Source organism: Hippopotamus amphibius, chromosome 13, assembly GCF_030028045.1.
Source record: "Hippopotamus amphibius kiboko isolate mHipAmp2 chromosome 13, mHipAmp2.hap2, whole genome shotgun sequence".
NCBI classification, from domain to species: domain Eukaryota; kingdom Metazoa; phylum Chordata; class Mammalia; order Artiodactyla; family Hippopotamidae; genus Hippopotamus; species Hippopotamus amphibius.
In genome coordinates this window covers 65,304,993-65,323,686 of record NC_080198.1, presented here as the reverse complement: position 1 = coordinate 65,323,686, position 18,694 = coordinate 65,304,993, and the positions used below count along the sequence as shown (strand labels likewise).

At 35.5% G+C, this 18,694-nt stretch overlaps 1 protein-coding gene across 4 annotated transcripts in view; it reads left to right on the top strand.

The window, feature by feature from the left end:
- Positions 1-18,694, top strand: part of AFG2A (AFG2 AAA ATPase homolog A) — a 330,295-nt gene that overhangs the window by 264,778 nt on the left and 46,823 nt on the right. For 2 of the 4 annotated variants that reach the window (XM_057705717.1, XM_057705716.1), the window contains one exon: positions 6,184-6,348. The exons of 1 other annotated variant lie outside the window; for it this stretch is intronic. In XM_057705717.1, coding sequence (XP_057561700.1) covers positions 6,184-6,348 — 165 coding nt within the window. Of the gene's footprint in view, positions 1-4,439; positions 4,724-6,183; positions 6,349-18,694 lie in introns of those variants that run through there. One more of the 4 variants, XM_057705720.1, reaches the window with a different exon arrangement.

The following is an 18,694-nucleotide window of genomic DNA, read 5'->3' as shown; positions in this document are numbered from 1 at the left end:
CTCTTATTGACTGCTTATATGACTTTTCCCAAACTACTTAGTCCAAGAAGATAATCTTTTCAGATAGAGAAGATCTGAAAACATCTCTAATGCCTGTAAGTTTACTGATGTATAATACTGAGAACCTAACAAAGGCAAGTTTAATCAACTTTATTTAGTTATAATTTACATACAATAAACTGCCTCAACTTAAAGTGTACAATTCAGTTAATTTACATATATACTATATGTGAACCAGTAAAACCACCTCTGCAATCAAGATGTAATAGAACATTTCAGTCAACCTAAAAGGTTCCTTTTGCTCTTTGGCAATCCATCTTTCCCTCTACCCCAGGCTGCAAACAACTACTTGTCTACTTTTTTATATAGATTAGATTGAATTTTTAAGGATTTTCTATAAATGGAATCTATAGTATGTATTTTTCAATGTCTGGTTTTTGAACTTACCACAATGATTTGGAGATTCGTGCATGTTATTTAGTGTATCAGTAGTTTTTCTTTTTTATTGCCGAGTGGTAGTCTATTATATATAAATACATATTTTGTTCATCTATTCATGAATTGGTAGACATTTGGATTATTTACAGTTTGGGGGCCATTGTGAATAAAGCTACTATGAACATCTGTGTACAAATCTGCATGGCTATATGTTTTTGTTCCTCTTGGATAAATATCTAGTAGTAGAGTAGCTGGGTTGTTATGGTGGGGAACTTCCTAAGAAACTGCCAGTTTTCCGAAGTAGTTGTACTGTTTTATGTTCCCATTAAGAGTGTATAAGTTTTAGTTTCTCCATATCCTTATTCAGTCTTTGGTATTTGCAGTGTCTTTAGTTTTAGTCATTTTTATGAGAAGGTAATGATATCTCACTGTGGCTTAAATTTGCATTGATCTGATGACCAATGATTCTGAGCAAATTTTTACTCAATATTTACTTACTTGCCAACCCTATAGCTTCTTGTATCTGAATCTGTTCAGATTTTTTGCCTACTTTCTACTAGGTTATTTTCTTATCATTGAATTTTAAGGATTCTTTTTATATTTGGATACAAGTTCTTTGTCAGATCTGCCTGTTCTGAATATTGTATCCCAGTCTGTGGCTTGCCTTTTTATTTTCTTAAAGGTATCTTTAGAAAAGAAAAAGAGTTTAAGACTAGTTTATCAATTTTTTTCTTTTATACTTCTAGAAGTTTGTAGTTTTAGCTCTAACATTGAGATTTGTGATCCATCTCAAGTAAGGGGTAGGGGTCAATGTCATTTTAAATATGAGTATCTAGTTTTTGAGCATCATTTCTTAAAATACTTTCCTTTCCTCATTGAACGCACCAAAAGTAAAAATCAGTATGGATTCCTTATTCTGTTCTATTAATCTGTTATTTCTGTCTTCTAGACCTTATCACACTAGCTTGTTTCTCTATTAGCATTATAAGTTTTGAAGTAAGGTAAATCCATCAACTTTGTTCTTTTTTTAAGTTGCTTTCACTATTCTCAGTCATTTGCATTTCCATATAAATTTTATAGTCAGTTTGTCAGTTTTTTTAAAAAGTCTTTGTGTAATTTTGATTGGAATTGCATTGAGTGTGTAGATAAATTTGGAAAGAAAGAATATCTTAATGCTGAGTCTTCCAGTGAACATGGTATATCTCTCTGTTTGAATGGATCTTCTTTAATTTCTCTCAACAGTGCTCTGTAGTTTTCAATGAAACACTTTTGTTAATTTTATTCCTGTCTTTTATATTTTTTTATATATTTCCATAAAGTGGATTTTTTAAACTTCATTTTCTAGTTTGCTGCTTAATACATTTTTTCTAATATTAAACTTGTATCCTGTAATCTTGCTATTGGTTGTTTTGTAGTTTCCTTAGGAGCTTTATATAAACTTTCATGTTATCTGCAGATGAAGTTAGTTTTACTTTTTTGCTCTTCCAAGTTCTGTACTGCCTTCCCCCATACACTCCCCACTCTAGTTTTGCCTTATCACAAAGGCTAATACCTCTATTATAATGTTTGGTGGAAGTGGTGAGTTTTTTACCTGTTCTTGATCTTAGGTAGAAAACATTCAATATTTTGACAATTATGACGTTACCTATAGGTTTTGGGGGGGAGGGGTTGTCTTTTTTTTTTTTTTTTAAGATTTATTATTTATTTATTTTGGCTGCCTTGGGTCTTCGTTGCTACACACGGGCTTTCTCTAGTTGTGGCAAGCAGGGGCTACTCTTCGATGTGGTGCGTGGGCTTCTCATTGCAGTGGCTTCTCTTGGTGTGGAGCACGGGCTCTAGGCATGCAGGCTTCAGTAGTTGTGGCACATGGGCTCAGTAGTTTTGTCTCACAGGCTTAGTTGCTCCACGGCATGTGGGATCTTCCTGGCCCAGGGATCGAACCCGTGTACCCTGCATTGGCAGGTGGATTCTTAACCACTGCACCACCAGGGAAGCCCTACCTGTAGGTATTTGTAGTACCATTTATTATATTGAAGAAGTTCCCTTCTATTCCTAGTTTGCTGAGAGTTTTCTTATCATGAGTAGATCTTAAATTTTGTCATTTGGTTTTTCTGCACATATTAAAATGATCATATTGTTTTTCTCCTCTATTCTGTTACTGTGGTGAATTATACTCATTGGATTTTGAGTGTTAAACTAACCTTGCATTCCTGGGATAATTCTTACTTGGTTATGATGATTTATCCATTTTATTTACTGTTAGATTCTATTTGCCAATGTTTTTAAAGGATTTTTAGGTCCATGTTTATGAAGGCATCATTAATCTGTAATTTTCAATTTTTGTACCTGGATTTTTCAAGGAATTTGTGTCTTTCTATCATCATAAAGTTGTTTATAATATTCTGTTATCATCCTTTTACTGTTTTAGGACCTGTAGTGATAACCCGTCTTTCATTTCTGATGTTGGTGATTTGCTCTCTCTATGCTTGTTCAGTCTAGCTAGAATTTAATCAATTTTTTAAATCTTTGTAGAAAACCACTCTTGCTTTTGTTGATTTTCTCTCGTTTGTTTCCCATTTCATTGATTTCTGCTCTCATGTTCATTGTTTCCTTCCTGTACTTACTCTTGAAACTTAGGTCATTGATTTTAGACTTCTTTCCTACAGTAAGCATTTAAAGTTATAAATTTGCCTCTAAGCACTGCTTTAACTATATTGCACAAATCTTCATACGTTAGATTTTCATCATTCAACTTGAAACATTTTCTAATTTCCTTTGTTATATCTTCTTTGACCCATGGTTTATTTAGAAGTAGGTTGTTTAATTTCCAATGTGTTTGGGATTTTCCTCTATGTCTTATTTTTATTCATGTCTAAGTTACCCTTCTCATAGTCAGAGCACTACTCTGTATGATTTCAGTCTTTTTGAATTTGTTGAGTTTTGTTTTATGACTTATCATATGGACTATCTTGGTAAATATACCAAGTGTATTTGAAAAGAATATGTATTCTACAGTTGTTGGCCTATAAGTAAATATCGATTAGGACAAGATAATTGATGGTCTTGTTAGATCCTCTCTGTCTTACTGATTTGTTTTCTAATTCTATCAGTGCTAAAAGAGGAGTGTTAAAATCTCCTATTATGATTGTGGAATTATATATACTTACCTTTTTAATCCTGTCAATTTTGGCTTTATGTATGTCATAAGGCTCCATTATTAGGAACATACATACTAAGAAAATGAAGGTTCTGAGACTTTACCGTATTTGAAAGCTAACAAGATAGCCTTCCACAATTTCATAGAATCTGGCAAAAGACATGAGACTCCTGAGTCAGAGACAGAGGACAGCTCATTACTCACAGAATATCATCATTTTTTATGCCAGTTCCCTAAGAACTCAGTCCCACAGAGGAACCATATGAGATTTCAATGTTTGTATTTTCTGTTGTGTTTTATGTATGGTCCCAGCTACATTGTCAGGATTTGGGGGGGGGGGGGGTTTGTTGTTGTTGTTGTTTTAGTTTTTATAATTAAAAGAGGTTCATGTCTGAGTTCTTATCTTCCTTTCTATATTCTATCACACCTTTTTGGATACTTCATATTCATAAGTACACATATAGAAATGCAGTGTTTTTCACTATTTGTAAGTGAGTATCTCCTAAGTAGTCAAGGAGTGCTCTTTCTGATTATGCCAGCAACAAGAGTAATTTTTTGGAGATGGAAGGAGTCTACATTTGGGGGGTATTTCATTTCCAATCCTCTTTATTTTTTCCTGAAGATTCAGTTTTCCATCTCATGTCATTTCCCTTCAACCTAAAGAACTTCCTTTAGCATTTTCTGTAGTGCAGATCTACTGGAAACAAGTTCCTTGGTTTTCTTTTCTCTGAAAATGACTTTATTTTCCCTTCATTATTGAAGGGTACTTTCACTGGGAATAGAATTCTGGGGTGACATTTTTATTCTTTCAGCACTTTAAAGATGTTGTTCTGGGACTTCCTAGGTGGTGCAGTGAGTAAGAATCCGCCTGCCATTGCAGGGGACATGGGTTCGATCCCTGCCCCAGGAAGATACCACATGCCACGGAGCAGCTAAGCCCGTGCACCACAATTATTGAGCCTGCGCTCTAGAGCCCGTGAGCCACAACTGTTGAGCCCATGTGCCACAACTACTGAAGCCCACACGCCTAGAGCCCGTGCTCTACAACAAGAGAAGCTATGGCAATGAGAAGCCTGCGCATCACAATGAAGAGTAGCCCCCGCTCGCCACAACTAGAGAAAGCCTGTGTGCAGCAATGAAGACCCAACACAGCCAATAAAATAAATAAATAAATAAAAGATGTTCTGTTGGCTTCTGCCCTCCATTGTTTTGATTGAGAATCATTGGTGATTCAAATCATTGTCCCCTGTATTCATTCTGGCAGCTTTTAAGATTTTCTTTTCCCTTGGTTTTCAGCAGTTTGACTATAATGTGTTCTTGTGTGGTTTTCTTTGTATTCATTCTGTTTGAAATTCACTGAGCTTCTTGATTGTGTGAATTTATGTTTGAATTTTCAGCTTTTTCTTCAAATAATTTTTTCTACCTCATCCTTTCTTTTCTTTCCTTCCTGGACTCTTACTAGACCTTTTTTTTTGTCCTACCAGAATGATATTTTCATGTAAATCTTACCATTTCACCTTCCCACTTAAAACCTTCCAAAGGCTTCTCATTGCAAACAGAATGCAATCCAGACTCTTCACCATGTTGTTTAAGGCCTCATAATCTGCCTGTGACTATCTCTCTAACCTTATTTCCTACATCTTTTCACTTTATTCACTATTTCTACCATAGTGAGTTTTTTTCTTTCTCTGGAACATAGGAGTCATCTGTGCCTTTGCAGTTGATGTTTGCTTTACCTTGAATGCTCTTTCCCCAGACCTCTGTATGGGTGACTCCTTTGGGTATCTGCATAAGTTACCTCCTCAAAGAGGCTTCCTCTGACTACCCCAAATAAAAGCTGCCCCATCCCCTACACACACACACACACACACACACACTTTAGACCCATATCTCTTTTAATAGCTCTATTAAGATATAATTCACATACCATAAAATTCATCCACTTAAAATATACAACTCAAAGGCTATTAGTACATTCATAGATGTGTAACTCCCACTGTGGTCGATTTTATACTTACCAATCTTATTCATGCTATTTCCTAGTACCAAGAACAAAGTCTGGTATATAGTGCAGCTCAGTAATTTTTTCTGAATAGATGACTTCATTAGCTCTAAGGTAGTTCAGGCCTCAGCCTTCAATAAAATATTAGGGAAATATGACTGCCATCAGCTCTAGAAGTATTCTTTGATCTAAGCTATTTATTTTGCAGGCTCTCTGAAAACAGCTTAACCCATATTTGAAGAGTTATTACAGGAAGTTGCCCCCCAAAAATACTTTGATACGATGAATGCAAGTCATATACACATTTCCTTAAAAGAGAATAGTCGTCTTTTACTGACCTGACAGTTGCTGAGGAGCAAAAAGCCTTTCAGAAATACTGCTTTTCTGTTTTCAGAAGTGCTCTGACGTTGTTTCCTTGTTTGAATCTTTGGAGTGGATTATAGAATCTCTAACACTTGTTTTATTTACTAATTATGATAATAGCGAGTTATTCGTGAGATTCTGGGCATCCTCTTTCCTTGGATTCCTTCATGTAGAGTGTCAGTTCTGAGCTTGGTTAATCTGTGTTGCCCCTTCTTCTTTATAGGCTTTGATGCGGCCTGGAAGAATTGATAGAATCATCTATGTGCCTTTACCAGATGCAGCAACAAGAAGGGAAATATTTAACCTGCAGTTTCACGCTATGCCAATCAGTAATGAGGTTGATCTGAATGAACTCATCCTCCAAACAGATACATATTCAGGAGCAGAGGTAAGATAGTTCCCCTCAAAATACGTTGGTGGGAGGGAAAGCAGTGGCTTGGGGTCATTAGCAAAAAAAAAGACTGCTTGATGCCAGCTGTTTTAAATAACTGTATATTAAGAAATCTTAAAACAGGAAATACACTAAATGACAGATAGTCACTAAATTAAATCACATTTTACCTGGCCTCTTATTATAATTCAGTTATTTTTACCTGGCTTATCTTATTTCTTAAAGTGTAGTCTTCAGAGAAGTAGCATAATACAGTGGAGAGAACACTGGACTAGAAGTAGAAAATTCTTCTTTTGGGGCTTTTTGATACAGCAGCTTCCAATGAGTCACGTACTTCTCTGAACTTTGATTTCTTTGCCTATCAAGTGGAAATGGTGTACAACTTGCCCTACTGTTTTCTCATAGAGATCATAAAAAAATGAGATTAAGATGTCATGAAAGCACTCTGCAATACAAAAGACTTTGCAAAAAAGATTTTTATTATTAGATTTTGGAAAATTATCTCAATCTACAAAGATTCTCTCATGAAAACCATAAAAGGGATAGCCAGTAAAAGTATACTCTCAACAAGGGTAGCAAGACCGCTGTGAAAATATGAAAAATTTAAGTATGGCAAATAAACATTTTTTTCTCTCCTTAGCAACTCTTTACTTAGGCTGTTTTTATTTACAGAATAAAATTCCATTAAAACATTTGTGCAGCTTTTCTTTTTCCTTTTTCTTTTTTTTCTTAATGCATCAAAAACCTTTTTTTTTTTAAGCTCTTTATTGGAGTATAATTGCTTTACACTGTTGTGCCTGTTTTTGCTGTACAACAAAGTGAATCAACTGTATTTATACATATATCCCCATATCCCCTCCTTCCCACGGCTCCTTCCCACCCTCCCTATTTCAGCCCTCTAAGTTACCACCCATCATCGAGTTGATCTCCCTGTGTTATTATGCAGCAGCTTCCCACTAGCTATCTGTTTTACATTTGGTAGTGTATATATATGTCAGTGCTACTTACTCACTTTGTCCCAGCTTCCCCTTCATCCCCTACCCCGGTGTCCTCAAGTCCGTTCTCTACATCTGCATCTTTATTCTTGCCCTGTCACTGGGTTCATCAGTACCATTTCTTTAGATTCCATATATATGAGTTAGCATACGGTATTTGTTTTTCTCTTTCTGGCTTACTTCACTCTGTATGACAGACTCTAGGTCCATCCACCTCACTACAAATAACTCAGTTTCATTCCTTTTTATGGCTGAGCAATATTCCATTGTATATATGTTCCACATCTTTATTCATTCATCTGTTGATGGGCACTTAGGTTGCTTCCATGTACTGGCTATTGTAAGTAGTGCTTGTGCAGCTTTTCTAATGTATTTCTTAAGAAAAATTTGGACTGTATTCCTCAACACAGAAATGTCTTCTGATAAGGGTTTGTACTGGGAAATTAATACTTTCTTAAGAAGTTGTAGGTTCTTTTCATTCTGAATTATCCAACAGGCTGAGACTCCACATTTTGTTTTGCTTGCTATTATTTTTCTCTGTCTTCTGTAAAAACCAAAGAGATTAACACAGAATAGATCATTAGTGGTACTCAGAGAGTCTTGTAGGCAAATTTACATGTGGAAGTGGATTTAGTATATCATTGCAGTCATAGCTAATAACAACAAGATAAATCTTAAATCTACTCATTTTTTTTTCAACTATGAACTATGTATGTTTGATTTTCCACCTTTAAATTTTTAAATTCCACCGAGGTGGAAAATCCGTGTAGAAAGTAGCTTGAGACGCAGTTAAGGTGCATTAACCTTTAAAGTTCTGTCTGACGTGATAATCTTTATGAGCATCTCCTTGGCATGACCATCCATTAAGTTAAAATGAACATATCGTTACTGCTAACTGACTGCTGCAGCATTTCTAGAATTTAATTTTTGATGTGAGACCAAGGGCTGGCATCCTGTATATGATATGTCAGTTTACAGGAAACAGCCAGGAAAAGAAACCATAAATCTTTCACTTGAGCTGAGTGAAGTGGAAGAGTAGTTAGCAAGGTATAAATATGCCTTTCTCACTTTGAAGTAATTCATGGTAGTAACACAGAAGTGCAAAACAAAAATCAAAGCCAGTGAGGTCCTGCCTGGCTGAAAGATAAAAACTCATTTGGTGCCAGGAATTATTGTACCAGCTTGCTAGTTCTTAAGTAGTACATGCCTTACTCAGTCTGAAATATAAGCACATTCATTTCTGATTAATTTTTATATCAGATCTTCTAAAAATAGTCACAGAGAAAGTGGTAGAAAATTCTGTCTCTCAATTTACATTGGGTGAGGGAAGGATATCCTACTGTGGTCCTAATTGTAATCAGTATATTATTACAACTTCAGAGACATTTATTCCAGAGCCATATCTTAGTACTTCTAGGGTTTTCAATTTGCACAGGACAGGTTGGTTCCACATTTATTGTTTTGGGTGGAGTGTTTGGTCTGAATTTAATTCACACAGGTGCCCTATTGTTTGAGAGAAAATATTATCTTTTTTAAAGTCTTAAAATTACTTAGTAGGAAATTTAAGATAGATTAAACTTGCTTCACATAAAATATATCTCCCATCTTTTTTTCTTCTATCAGAATTAAAATGGCACAATATTTGAAAGCCGAAATTAGTTTTGATAGTTTCTTTTTTTAGAACTTTTATTGAGATACAATTAACAGACAATAAACTCCATATATTTAGTGTACAATTTGGTTTTTTTTTTCTTATTAGTAATGTATATATGGCAATCCCAATCTCCCAATTCATTCCCCCCTAACCCTCCCTGTTTTCCCCATTTGGTGTCCGTATGTTTGTTCTCTACATCTGTGTCTCTATTTCTGCCTTGCTTGATAGATTATTAAATAGTAAAACAAATTCAAAGCTTGAACCTCAATCACCTGATCCCTACAGGCTCGGTGCTTTACCACTGATGTAACTTATTTATTTCTTCCCCTAGCAAGGCCATATCCTTCAACACAGAACCTACCACATAGTACCTACTTAACCAACATTTAATAAACTGAAAAAATTAGGTTTAGGAAGAACAGACGTTCCCTTCTCATTAGTCATTGAGGAACCTTCTTGCAGCAATGCACCCTGCTATAGGCACAGCCTCTTTTTCAGAGTTGGAATGTCTCTGTGGTCACTTTTGGTATAAAAATGAAACTACTAACTCAGTTCATTGTCTTCACAGGAGAATAGTACGAGGGTGAGTCAAAAATTATCCGCATCCCGGTTATATTAAAACTTCTGTAAATTCTGCAGCCAGAGTGTGGATAATTCTTGACTCACCCTTGTATATACAGTATTACATAAAATTAATTTCAACTGTACAGTATCAGCTATATGAACAGGAATTTGGCTGGGTAAGCCAGAAATGTAGAAATTGATGGCACTGTTTTTTAGAAACATAAAATGTTTGTCTTAACTGTAGTGAGTATTTTTTTTATTTTTAATTAAAAAGCTGTAGAGGATGATTGGGATAGAGATGATACTGGCACTCATTAACAGACTGGGATAGGAGTGTTACTTTTTAAAAATATTTTCTTGTCACCCGGTGCTTTTGTCCAGTCAACATTGTTCCATAAAAGCTTACAGATGCCAAATAGCTCCTTATACCCTTCTGAGTTACTTCATTTTCTCTCCTTGGAGAGGGTATATAGGGAATTAAAGCATTATTTTAATCCTCAGGAGAGTCCCAAGAGGAAGTTTGTCACCAGCTGAAAGGGGAATGTGGTCCCTGGGGAGCAGCCTCTAAGGAGAGGCTGGAGCAGGCAGCATCCTTCTGCCATCTCTGCCGCCCGCTGCTCCCCTGTGGCCACAGCCTCATTGTCTTTGGCTTCTTGGCTGTAGCTCCCAGTTACTGGCAAAACATGTTGCCACTTAAAAGCAGATGGCAACTCACTTCAGGAGGAAATAAAGTCTTTTTTGGTTATAGCTATTGTTTTCTTTTGCTTTGATTTTTGTGTTTTTAAGTTATTTGTAGCAGATTCCACTTCATGTATTTGTCTTATATCAAATTATCCTAGTTCCTTTAGGAAAACTTTCATCTTACCCACTGACAGGAAATCAACAATCACAAATAAAAGCATATGAAGCCATAACTGAGCCCATTACCCATGTGCCATGTACTTGAGAACAGAGGGGATGAGTAAGATACATAATTTCCTCTCTGTATAGGAATTTGCTGACACAGGCTGACAATTAATATCTGTAAAATTTGGACTGAATGTTTGTTTGCATTTGGATGTTATGCTCCTTTTAGTGATTATCTCATTAAAACTGACAAACTATCTAAGAGCCAGGTATCAACTATACATTTTATAAATAATATAAGCAATCATAGCATTTATTTTATATATCAAGACTTCAGATTTCAGCTTTCAAGCAATAAAGGCAATAAAGTAGAAAAAAAATTTTAATGCTGCAGTTGAGTAGACTTTTAATCGAATTGTAGTTCTTTTCTTTCAGGGTGGTTTCAGGCAAGTTATTTAACTTCTTTGAACCTCAGTTTCCTCATTTGTAAGATATCTGTGTGGCTGAAATTGTTTTGAGGGTTAAATGAAATAATAAATGTAAAAGCACCAAGAAACAAGGCCTGATATAATGAATGCTTCATAAATGTTATTTCCCTCATCCTTTCCTCCTTTTATTATTAGTTCAATATTTACCACTACAGTATTGGATGATGCCACCATAGGACAGTTTTGCATTGTCTCAATAACCAGATAATTTATTTGAAGTTATTATTTATAATAATTGAGTTTGACTTACTCTTTTCCTCAAACTGTCAAAATTTACTTAATATGGTGATATGAATCTAGCTCTAGCAGTTTCTTAGAGTTAAATACATTTCACATTAATTTTTCAAAAAGCTTTAACTTCATGTAAATTTAGTCAGCTTATCTCTATTTTACTAAAATGATGTGTCTTGCCCCGAATTCTGTTCTATAGTCTAGGCCCTCCTGGGTCTAATAATAGTACAAGGTCTTCATGCCCGCTTGACATTAAAAAATCACTTTCCATTGTGCCTCATTAATTTGAGAAGCGTTCTATTCACTGTACTTGAGCTATTATAGCTAATAAAGGGAGAGACTTAAATTGCTTTTCTGTCTTGCTGATTATTATTCCTTCTGACATCCTCTCTCTTTTCTCCTACCCAGTGAAAACAGAAGGAGCAATTATAACCACATAGGATATCTGTAGTCTTTCTACATGAAGCCTTTTGTGACTCTTTTCCCTAATCCAAAAATCAGGATCCATGCACTAGAATCTGGCATAGATTGACTCTTTATACAACCAGCCTAACAACACATCTGAGATAGGACTAAAGATTCTAAGACAGAACAAGACATGTTTTGGCCTGGTCTCAGGCTCCCTGGATAGTGCTGGTAGAGAGCAGCTAGCAACGGTGTTCCCATCTCAGAGTGAAGCAGGGCACCACAGGACTTAGCAACCTCCTGTAGACACGCCTGCAGTCTGCTTGTCCCACCTAATCAGAAACTGCCCTATGAAATCATGATGCTGTTAGCAGCTCGTCTGCTGTTCCTATTTGAGATCTTTATTCTCTCTACTCTTTCTTGTGCATTTACCCTAAAATTTTGCAAGTATATCTATAGCCCAGAATTTCAAAGTACTCTTTGCGTATGCAACCTACTGAAATCACTGCTTTGTCATAAAACAGTCGTGACAACCCCACCCAGAAATGGCTTCTCCTTTTTGAACTCCTTTACTCTGGTTTCTGTTTCACTTATTTGTCTCTTAGGATGTTTTTCCTTGTGGTTATTTTAATATGAGCAGCTGCCTCATGTCCCCCCAAACAAACTGTGAGATTCTCTATGGCAGAAACCAGGTTTTGTACTTCTTGGAGTCCAGCAAAGCAACCATTATCTCCACTGAATCACTGGACATTAATTTTGGATGGATGATTTATGCGTTGACTCTAAAAGTAATTCTGATGAACAAAAATATCAGTTTTAACGTTCACTAAAATGACACTTCTAGTTTTAAACTTTTTTTTGGTATACGTTATCTGAGTGCGTAACTCTGTGAGAACACTGCTGTAGCAAAAGAACTAAAGGCGAGCAGAAACAATTGATTTGTCTGAAGTCCCACAGCAAATAAGTGACAGACTCAGAACAGAAACTAGATCTTTCAACTCCTCCTGAAAGACTCATCCTGCCTCTGAGTCACAGAAGAATCTTCAAAACTGTTTTCATAGTTCCCTTTAACATCTCCAAATCTTTGATAAAGGTTTGCCTGCTTCTGTGGACAGTGGGTATGAAACATCTTTAATTCTTTTATATGTACTTTTCTGACAGTTATTGTTTTTAGCTACCTCGATGTCATCTTCACAAAAATTGTAAACTACTTGAGGTTAGGAACTATGTTTTTCTTTATTCACTTACAGTTTTTCCCAGGTATTGTGAATAAGGTCTTCCAGTTTAGAGGGAAAGACATATAAACAACTAAGTTCTATATAATGTGTTTTATGTGGCATGATATAATGATGTGCAGAATACTAGGGGAGAAGGAAGAGGATGTAACTACACTAAGTGGGACTGAAGGAGGGGGATAGTTGATCTCAGTCTTAATAGGTAAATAGGAGTCCCCCAAGTAGAGTAGGGCTGGAAAGGGGCGCATCCCTAGTACACAGAAAGGCAGAGATGCATAAAAGAACATAGTGTGTTCTAGATTCAGCTAAAGATTGAAATATGAGTAGAAAAAGAGTCTGAGAGTGGAAGTAGTAGGTGATAAAGCAGAAAAAATAGGTCAGACAAATGTGAAGGACCTTGGACATCATCTGAACTTGTTTTTCTCCTTTAAGCAGTGGAGAACCATTGAAGAATTTAAAGAGAAATGTTGTGGTCAGATTTGTGTTATTGAAAGATTGGTGGCATTTGTGTCCAGAGCCACCGCTAGCTAGTCTATTGGGGCACCTTTATGTGAATTAGAAAAAGGTGCTCCTTTACCCCACTCGATGACAGATTCATGCCAGGGCAAAAGGCTTGTCAAGCAGAATATGAGCTTCCATGAAAGTCCCTATTTCATTAAGTCCTTATTCACCCCCTCAACTGGGCATCCTTGTATATGCACAGCCTTTGCATCTGTACAGATTGTCTCTTGGCTTATCCACCTTTAAACATCCCTCACAGTGCCTACTAGCACAGTACCTCATATAGAGTTGACATGTATCCATCAAATAAACAAATTTAGATTTTAATCCCAAGTAGATAAACTACTTTCTGTGACTTTAAGATTTGCCTCATGAGCCCTTGGACAAAAATGTTTCGTGAATGGGACAGATGGGAATTTAAAGATGTCTTTTGTACAACATTAGCACATTAGACCTGCCATGAGGTGCAGCGCCTGATATGAATGGCCGCAATGTTGTCAGGTGGATTATGTCTTCTGAGTCACATTATCACTTGTAACTTTGAATATAAGCTCCTAGAGCAAATACCTTATCCCTGCAGCTCTGTTCAGTAACTAAAATGTAGCTACCCTGTTGTAAATGAATCATGATAAAATCTTCCAGAGCAAAATTCAGATACACTAAAAGCTTATATTTAGACTGTAACTTTTAAGCCAGTCCTCCATCCCTTCTCCCTTACCATTTGGTAAAAACGAAGTCCTAGACTTCAGTCCCATCTTGACCATTCACTGCAGTATTACTAATAGTTTGGCCAGATCAGTTATCATCTCTAGAGCTCAGTTCTCGTATTTTAATAAGGGAGTAGAAATAGTCCCTTAATGAACCTTTCTAATGCTAAAAATGTGTGCCTATATACCTGTCATAGATTAGATTAATTGTGTAAGAAATTTTTTAGGGGTTGGACCTCCAGAGATATATAACATGGTTATGTTTTCCTTACAATGCTTCTAAAAACCTGAGATCTTGGAATCGTGGTCAATGTCTCTAAATACTTGGTTCTGTGGCCTGGAGATCCTAATCATGGCACCAGAGGAATGGGAACCTTGAAAGATTCTGACAGTTCATAGAATTCAGATTTTAATAAAATTCTCCTGAGAGTTCCCTGGCAGGCCAGTGGTTAGGACTCTGCACTTTCCCTGCCAAGGGACCTGATTGAATCCCTGGTTCGGGAAGTAAAATTCCTCAAGCTGCATGGCATGGCCAAAAAAAAAAAAAAAAATCTCCTTAGCAAACTTTAACAATTTTCCACTGAATGAAAATGAAAGTTTTAATTGCTCAGAGATTCCCTTGCCCAGTGATTTTTTTTTTTTCTGACACTTTCGATTTTTCTCCTTTTCAACTTCCTTAAGAACAACAAGTCAAGTTCAATATCTATGATTCTGGAGACATTAGGATAAAAAGTCTTATAAAACAGAAATATACATCAGCCCACTTTTCCCCTAGACTTTTTGTTAGGAAAGTAAGTAACAGCGACAAAGTTATAATGTTCATTTTAACTTACAGTTCCTAGCACTTACAAGTGTATGGAAATGGAACATTCTCTATATTTCCAAACGTGAATTTCTACTTAAATTGGCAATAAAAAGAACCTAATTCAGAGTACCTGAAGGTTATTTTAGATAGGATGTTTACACCAAAGCAAATCATCCTCCAGAACACCTTGTGCTACCATACCTGTATTACTGACTCCTTGCCAGGTGTTTAAAACTTCTGTCAGATTACAAGAAGCATTAGTCAGAAAGGAAATGAATGTTGAATGAGAAGCAGGCTGGCAACAAACTCAATACAGCATTTTGTTATTGAAAGTATAAAGTACTGAAGCCCCTTTATAAAGAGAAGCAGTGTATTAAAGCAACAAGCTCATCAAGACCTACCTGATAATCTAGTCCCCAAACCTGGTATACAGGCTAAGCGTCTATGAAGAATTACTCAGGCCAACAGTAATGGCATTTTAACATCCCACCTTGTTTCTCCTCTTCCAAATTCTCAGTCTCTCTATTGACTCATGCTGGTTCTCCAGAATTTTTGTACAGACATTTAATCTGTACTTCTTCATCTTCAAAAGAGTGATAAATTTGGGGGGGGTGCTACCAACTTGAAAGGAACTCATGATTTTAAAAAGATATGTAGGGACTTCCCTGGCGGTCCAGTGGTTAAGACTCTGCCTTCCAGTGCAGGAGGTATGTGTTCAATCCCTGGTCGGGGAGCTAAGATTCCACATGCCTCGAGGCCAAAACACTAAAACATAAAACAGAAGCAATATTGTAACAAATTCAATCAATAAAGACTTTTTTAAAATGGTCCACATAAAAATTAATTAATTAAAAATATATAAAGCATGCTGCTAATTCTGTCATGTACATTCTGGTAGAGTTGGATATTTTTGTTTGGTTATTTGAGGTGAAGGTAGGGTAATTTCTCATAATAATCCTAATTGATCTGTATATGAAAAGTATGCCACCAATGTAAGTGAAAACTTTTTCTTCTTTTAAGAACAGTTTGTACTATGTGAAACTTCATTACAGTTAAACAAATGGGTTATGGAATGAGAAATATCTAAATCCAAATGCCAGGTCTGACCATTTCCTAGCTTGTGACCAAATTCCTTATATGTAAATGATGAGAGAGGTCTCTACTTTATAGATCTGTTGTCCAGAATAGATGAAATGATTCATATCATAAGTACACATGTGTACTTATCCTGGTACATATAGCAAGTGCTCAATAAATCATTTTTGTTGTATTTTTTATAATCAGCAAAATCAATTTAATTAATCTTTAATATAAAGAATGTACAGCTTGCTTAATTTTTCCATATTATGTTGCCTTAGATTTTATGCATACTCATGAGTGTTTCATGTGTATGTCATGTTTTTAGTTTTGATAGTGTCTTCTTTAAATTCAAACTATGTTTCATAGTTACATGCAGCATTTATTTCAGTTGATTTATATTTATAAACATCTGTAAAATTCCTGTTTTTAATTGTTCCTTTTTAAACATGTATACTTTCTTTACAAACTGTCTACATAATATCCCTAGTTTAGTATATCTGTTAAGGTAATCCCTAGTTCCTTGGGTACAACTTAATTTTTTAATGTGTTTTATTAATTAAAAAGAAAAAAAATAATGAACCTAGCATTTCTACTAGAATGATCGTTTAGGAAATACGCTTAGCTAATTCCTATGCCCTTTCATTTTAGCTTAGGGTTGAACCTGAGTGTTTAGGTAAGGCTCAGAAATCAAATGCTAAGGACAAAAGTACTACATGTCTGTCATTTGGTGTTTGATGATGACATAGGGATGTTCTTATTCTTCATCCTCAAATGACAGTAACTCTGAGTTCTCAGAGGTGTCATTCTCTTTAAATGTTACTAAAACTCTCTAAAATAGTTGTTTAGATTTGCACTGCAGTCATTAGATTGTTCTTAAACATAACCTCTACTGTGTTTTAGGAATTTAAAAACTGAATCTAAGCTTGCCTTAGGCTTGAAAGAAAAGTAGAAAGAATTAAGATTTGCATGGCTCTCTTTTGTGTTGTTTTGTCTGTGTTTTTAACCTCCAAATATTATTTCTGGTGTTCTTTAATAATAGCCAGCTCTCTCTTTGCTTAAAATCTGGAAAATGGGTTTTGCTTTTATATTTGTAGGAAAGTTCCCCTGTTCATTTAGAAGCAAAAAAAAAAAAAAAAAAGCACATGCCACTTTTATGATTTTGAAAGTTCCAAATCATATAAATTAGTCATTTTCTCTTTTTCTTCAGAATTACAAAAAGCAAAAAATCACTTAAACTGTTTTTGGCATTTGGACAAGATCTTCTTTCAGTGATAGCAAAACTAGCCCCTTGGCATATTTTTATTCACTTCAAAAGAATCCTTAAGGAGTGGTTTTATGTTTAAGAGTGAGAATTGTATTTAGTTTGCCTAGCATTAAAAATATGGAAGGTCAAACAGACACTCTGAACAATAGTAGTCCCCAGCATTTCTTTTTTCTTTTCTTCTCTGTGTCATAAATCTGGGTCAGAGCTGGAAATGTGGGGGGAGATGAATCCAAAAGTTGTCAATTCAAAGTGAACCTTCTATAAGAAAGTTCAACTGAATTGGTCATAATGGGCATGAAGTATGCACACATGCATGAGTTCGCAGACACTGATCTACCATTTCACTCATGGCTTCCTTATAGTTTAATAATAGACATTTCTGCTGTAAAATTAATATTGTGCACCTGCTGTGTACAGTACATCAAAACTTTTGCCATGTCTAGTTTATTTTTGAACACTGTAGGGTTAACTTCATGAGTAAATTATACCCTCAGTGCTTTTAAATTACATATTTTAAAAAATATTTCTTTACAAAATTTTAGAACACTTATATAAAGCAAGTCACATTAATATTTTCATTCACTTTGTACTTGTATATAAAACTAGAAATCAATAATTGAATTTTAGGAACATAATAAAGTAACTCAAGTAAGTATAAGACTTGGTTGATATTATACATTATAAATTATGTAAAAATTGAAACACATCGATGTCCACCATAACATGATCTAGCTTATTATAAAATCTGGTTTAATGTGGGCATAACTTAGATCCTACCCCAAGTGGTTTATTGCAAATAGTACCCTAAAACCTCATTATAATAATTTTTTCTATAATAATATCTTATAGCATAAAGTAGTATATAACTATGTTCTGTATTATTTTGAACTTTTATTTTTACTACTCCAGCAGTGATATATCCTGAGCACCTCCAAGGGGCCTAAATGTAACTTTTACAGGTGTTTGAAGTTGACTTCCTGAACCATCTACATCTGTAAAGCTTTGTTTAAATCTGCAAATAAACTGATCTTGCCTTATAAGCTAACCACCCATGAAGACTATATGTTTTCTTCTTTGATAGCCAGTACTTTAGGTGATCAATATATAATTCACATTTATAGTCATGTAATAGGCAAAATGTAGGATAAAGTGAAAGAGAATATTTCTCCCATTTTATGTGCTTCACAGAGAGACCCACAGGTTTATTGGGGAAAAAGGGGAGGGGGCGGGTCTTAGTGCCTAGTAAGTTTTTTCTTTCCTATTTTTCCTGATAGTAATTGCTTATAATTTTTTAAAGGGTCGCTATGAGCTAAATTCTGTCCCTGTAAAATTCATATGTTGAAGCCCTAACCCCCAGCATGACAGTATGTAAAGATAAAGCATTTAAGGAAAGGAGCTAACTAGGATTAAATGAAGTGATAGGGTGGGGTCCTAATAAACCCTCCTGAATGTACAGAGGAAAGGCCATGTGAGGTTACCGTGGTATTTGCGGCTTTCTGCAAGATAGGAAGAGAGCCCTCGCCAGGAGTTGACCATGATGGCATTCAGTCTCAATCAATCTTCCAGCC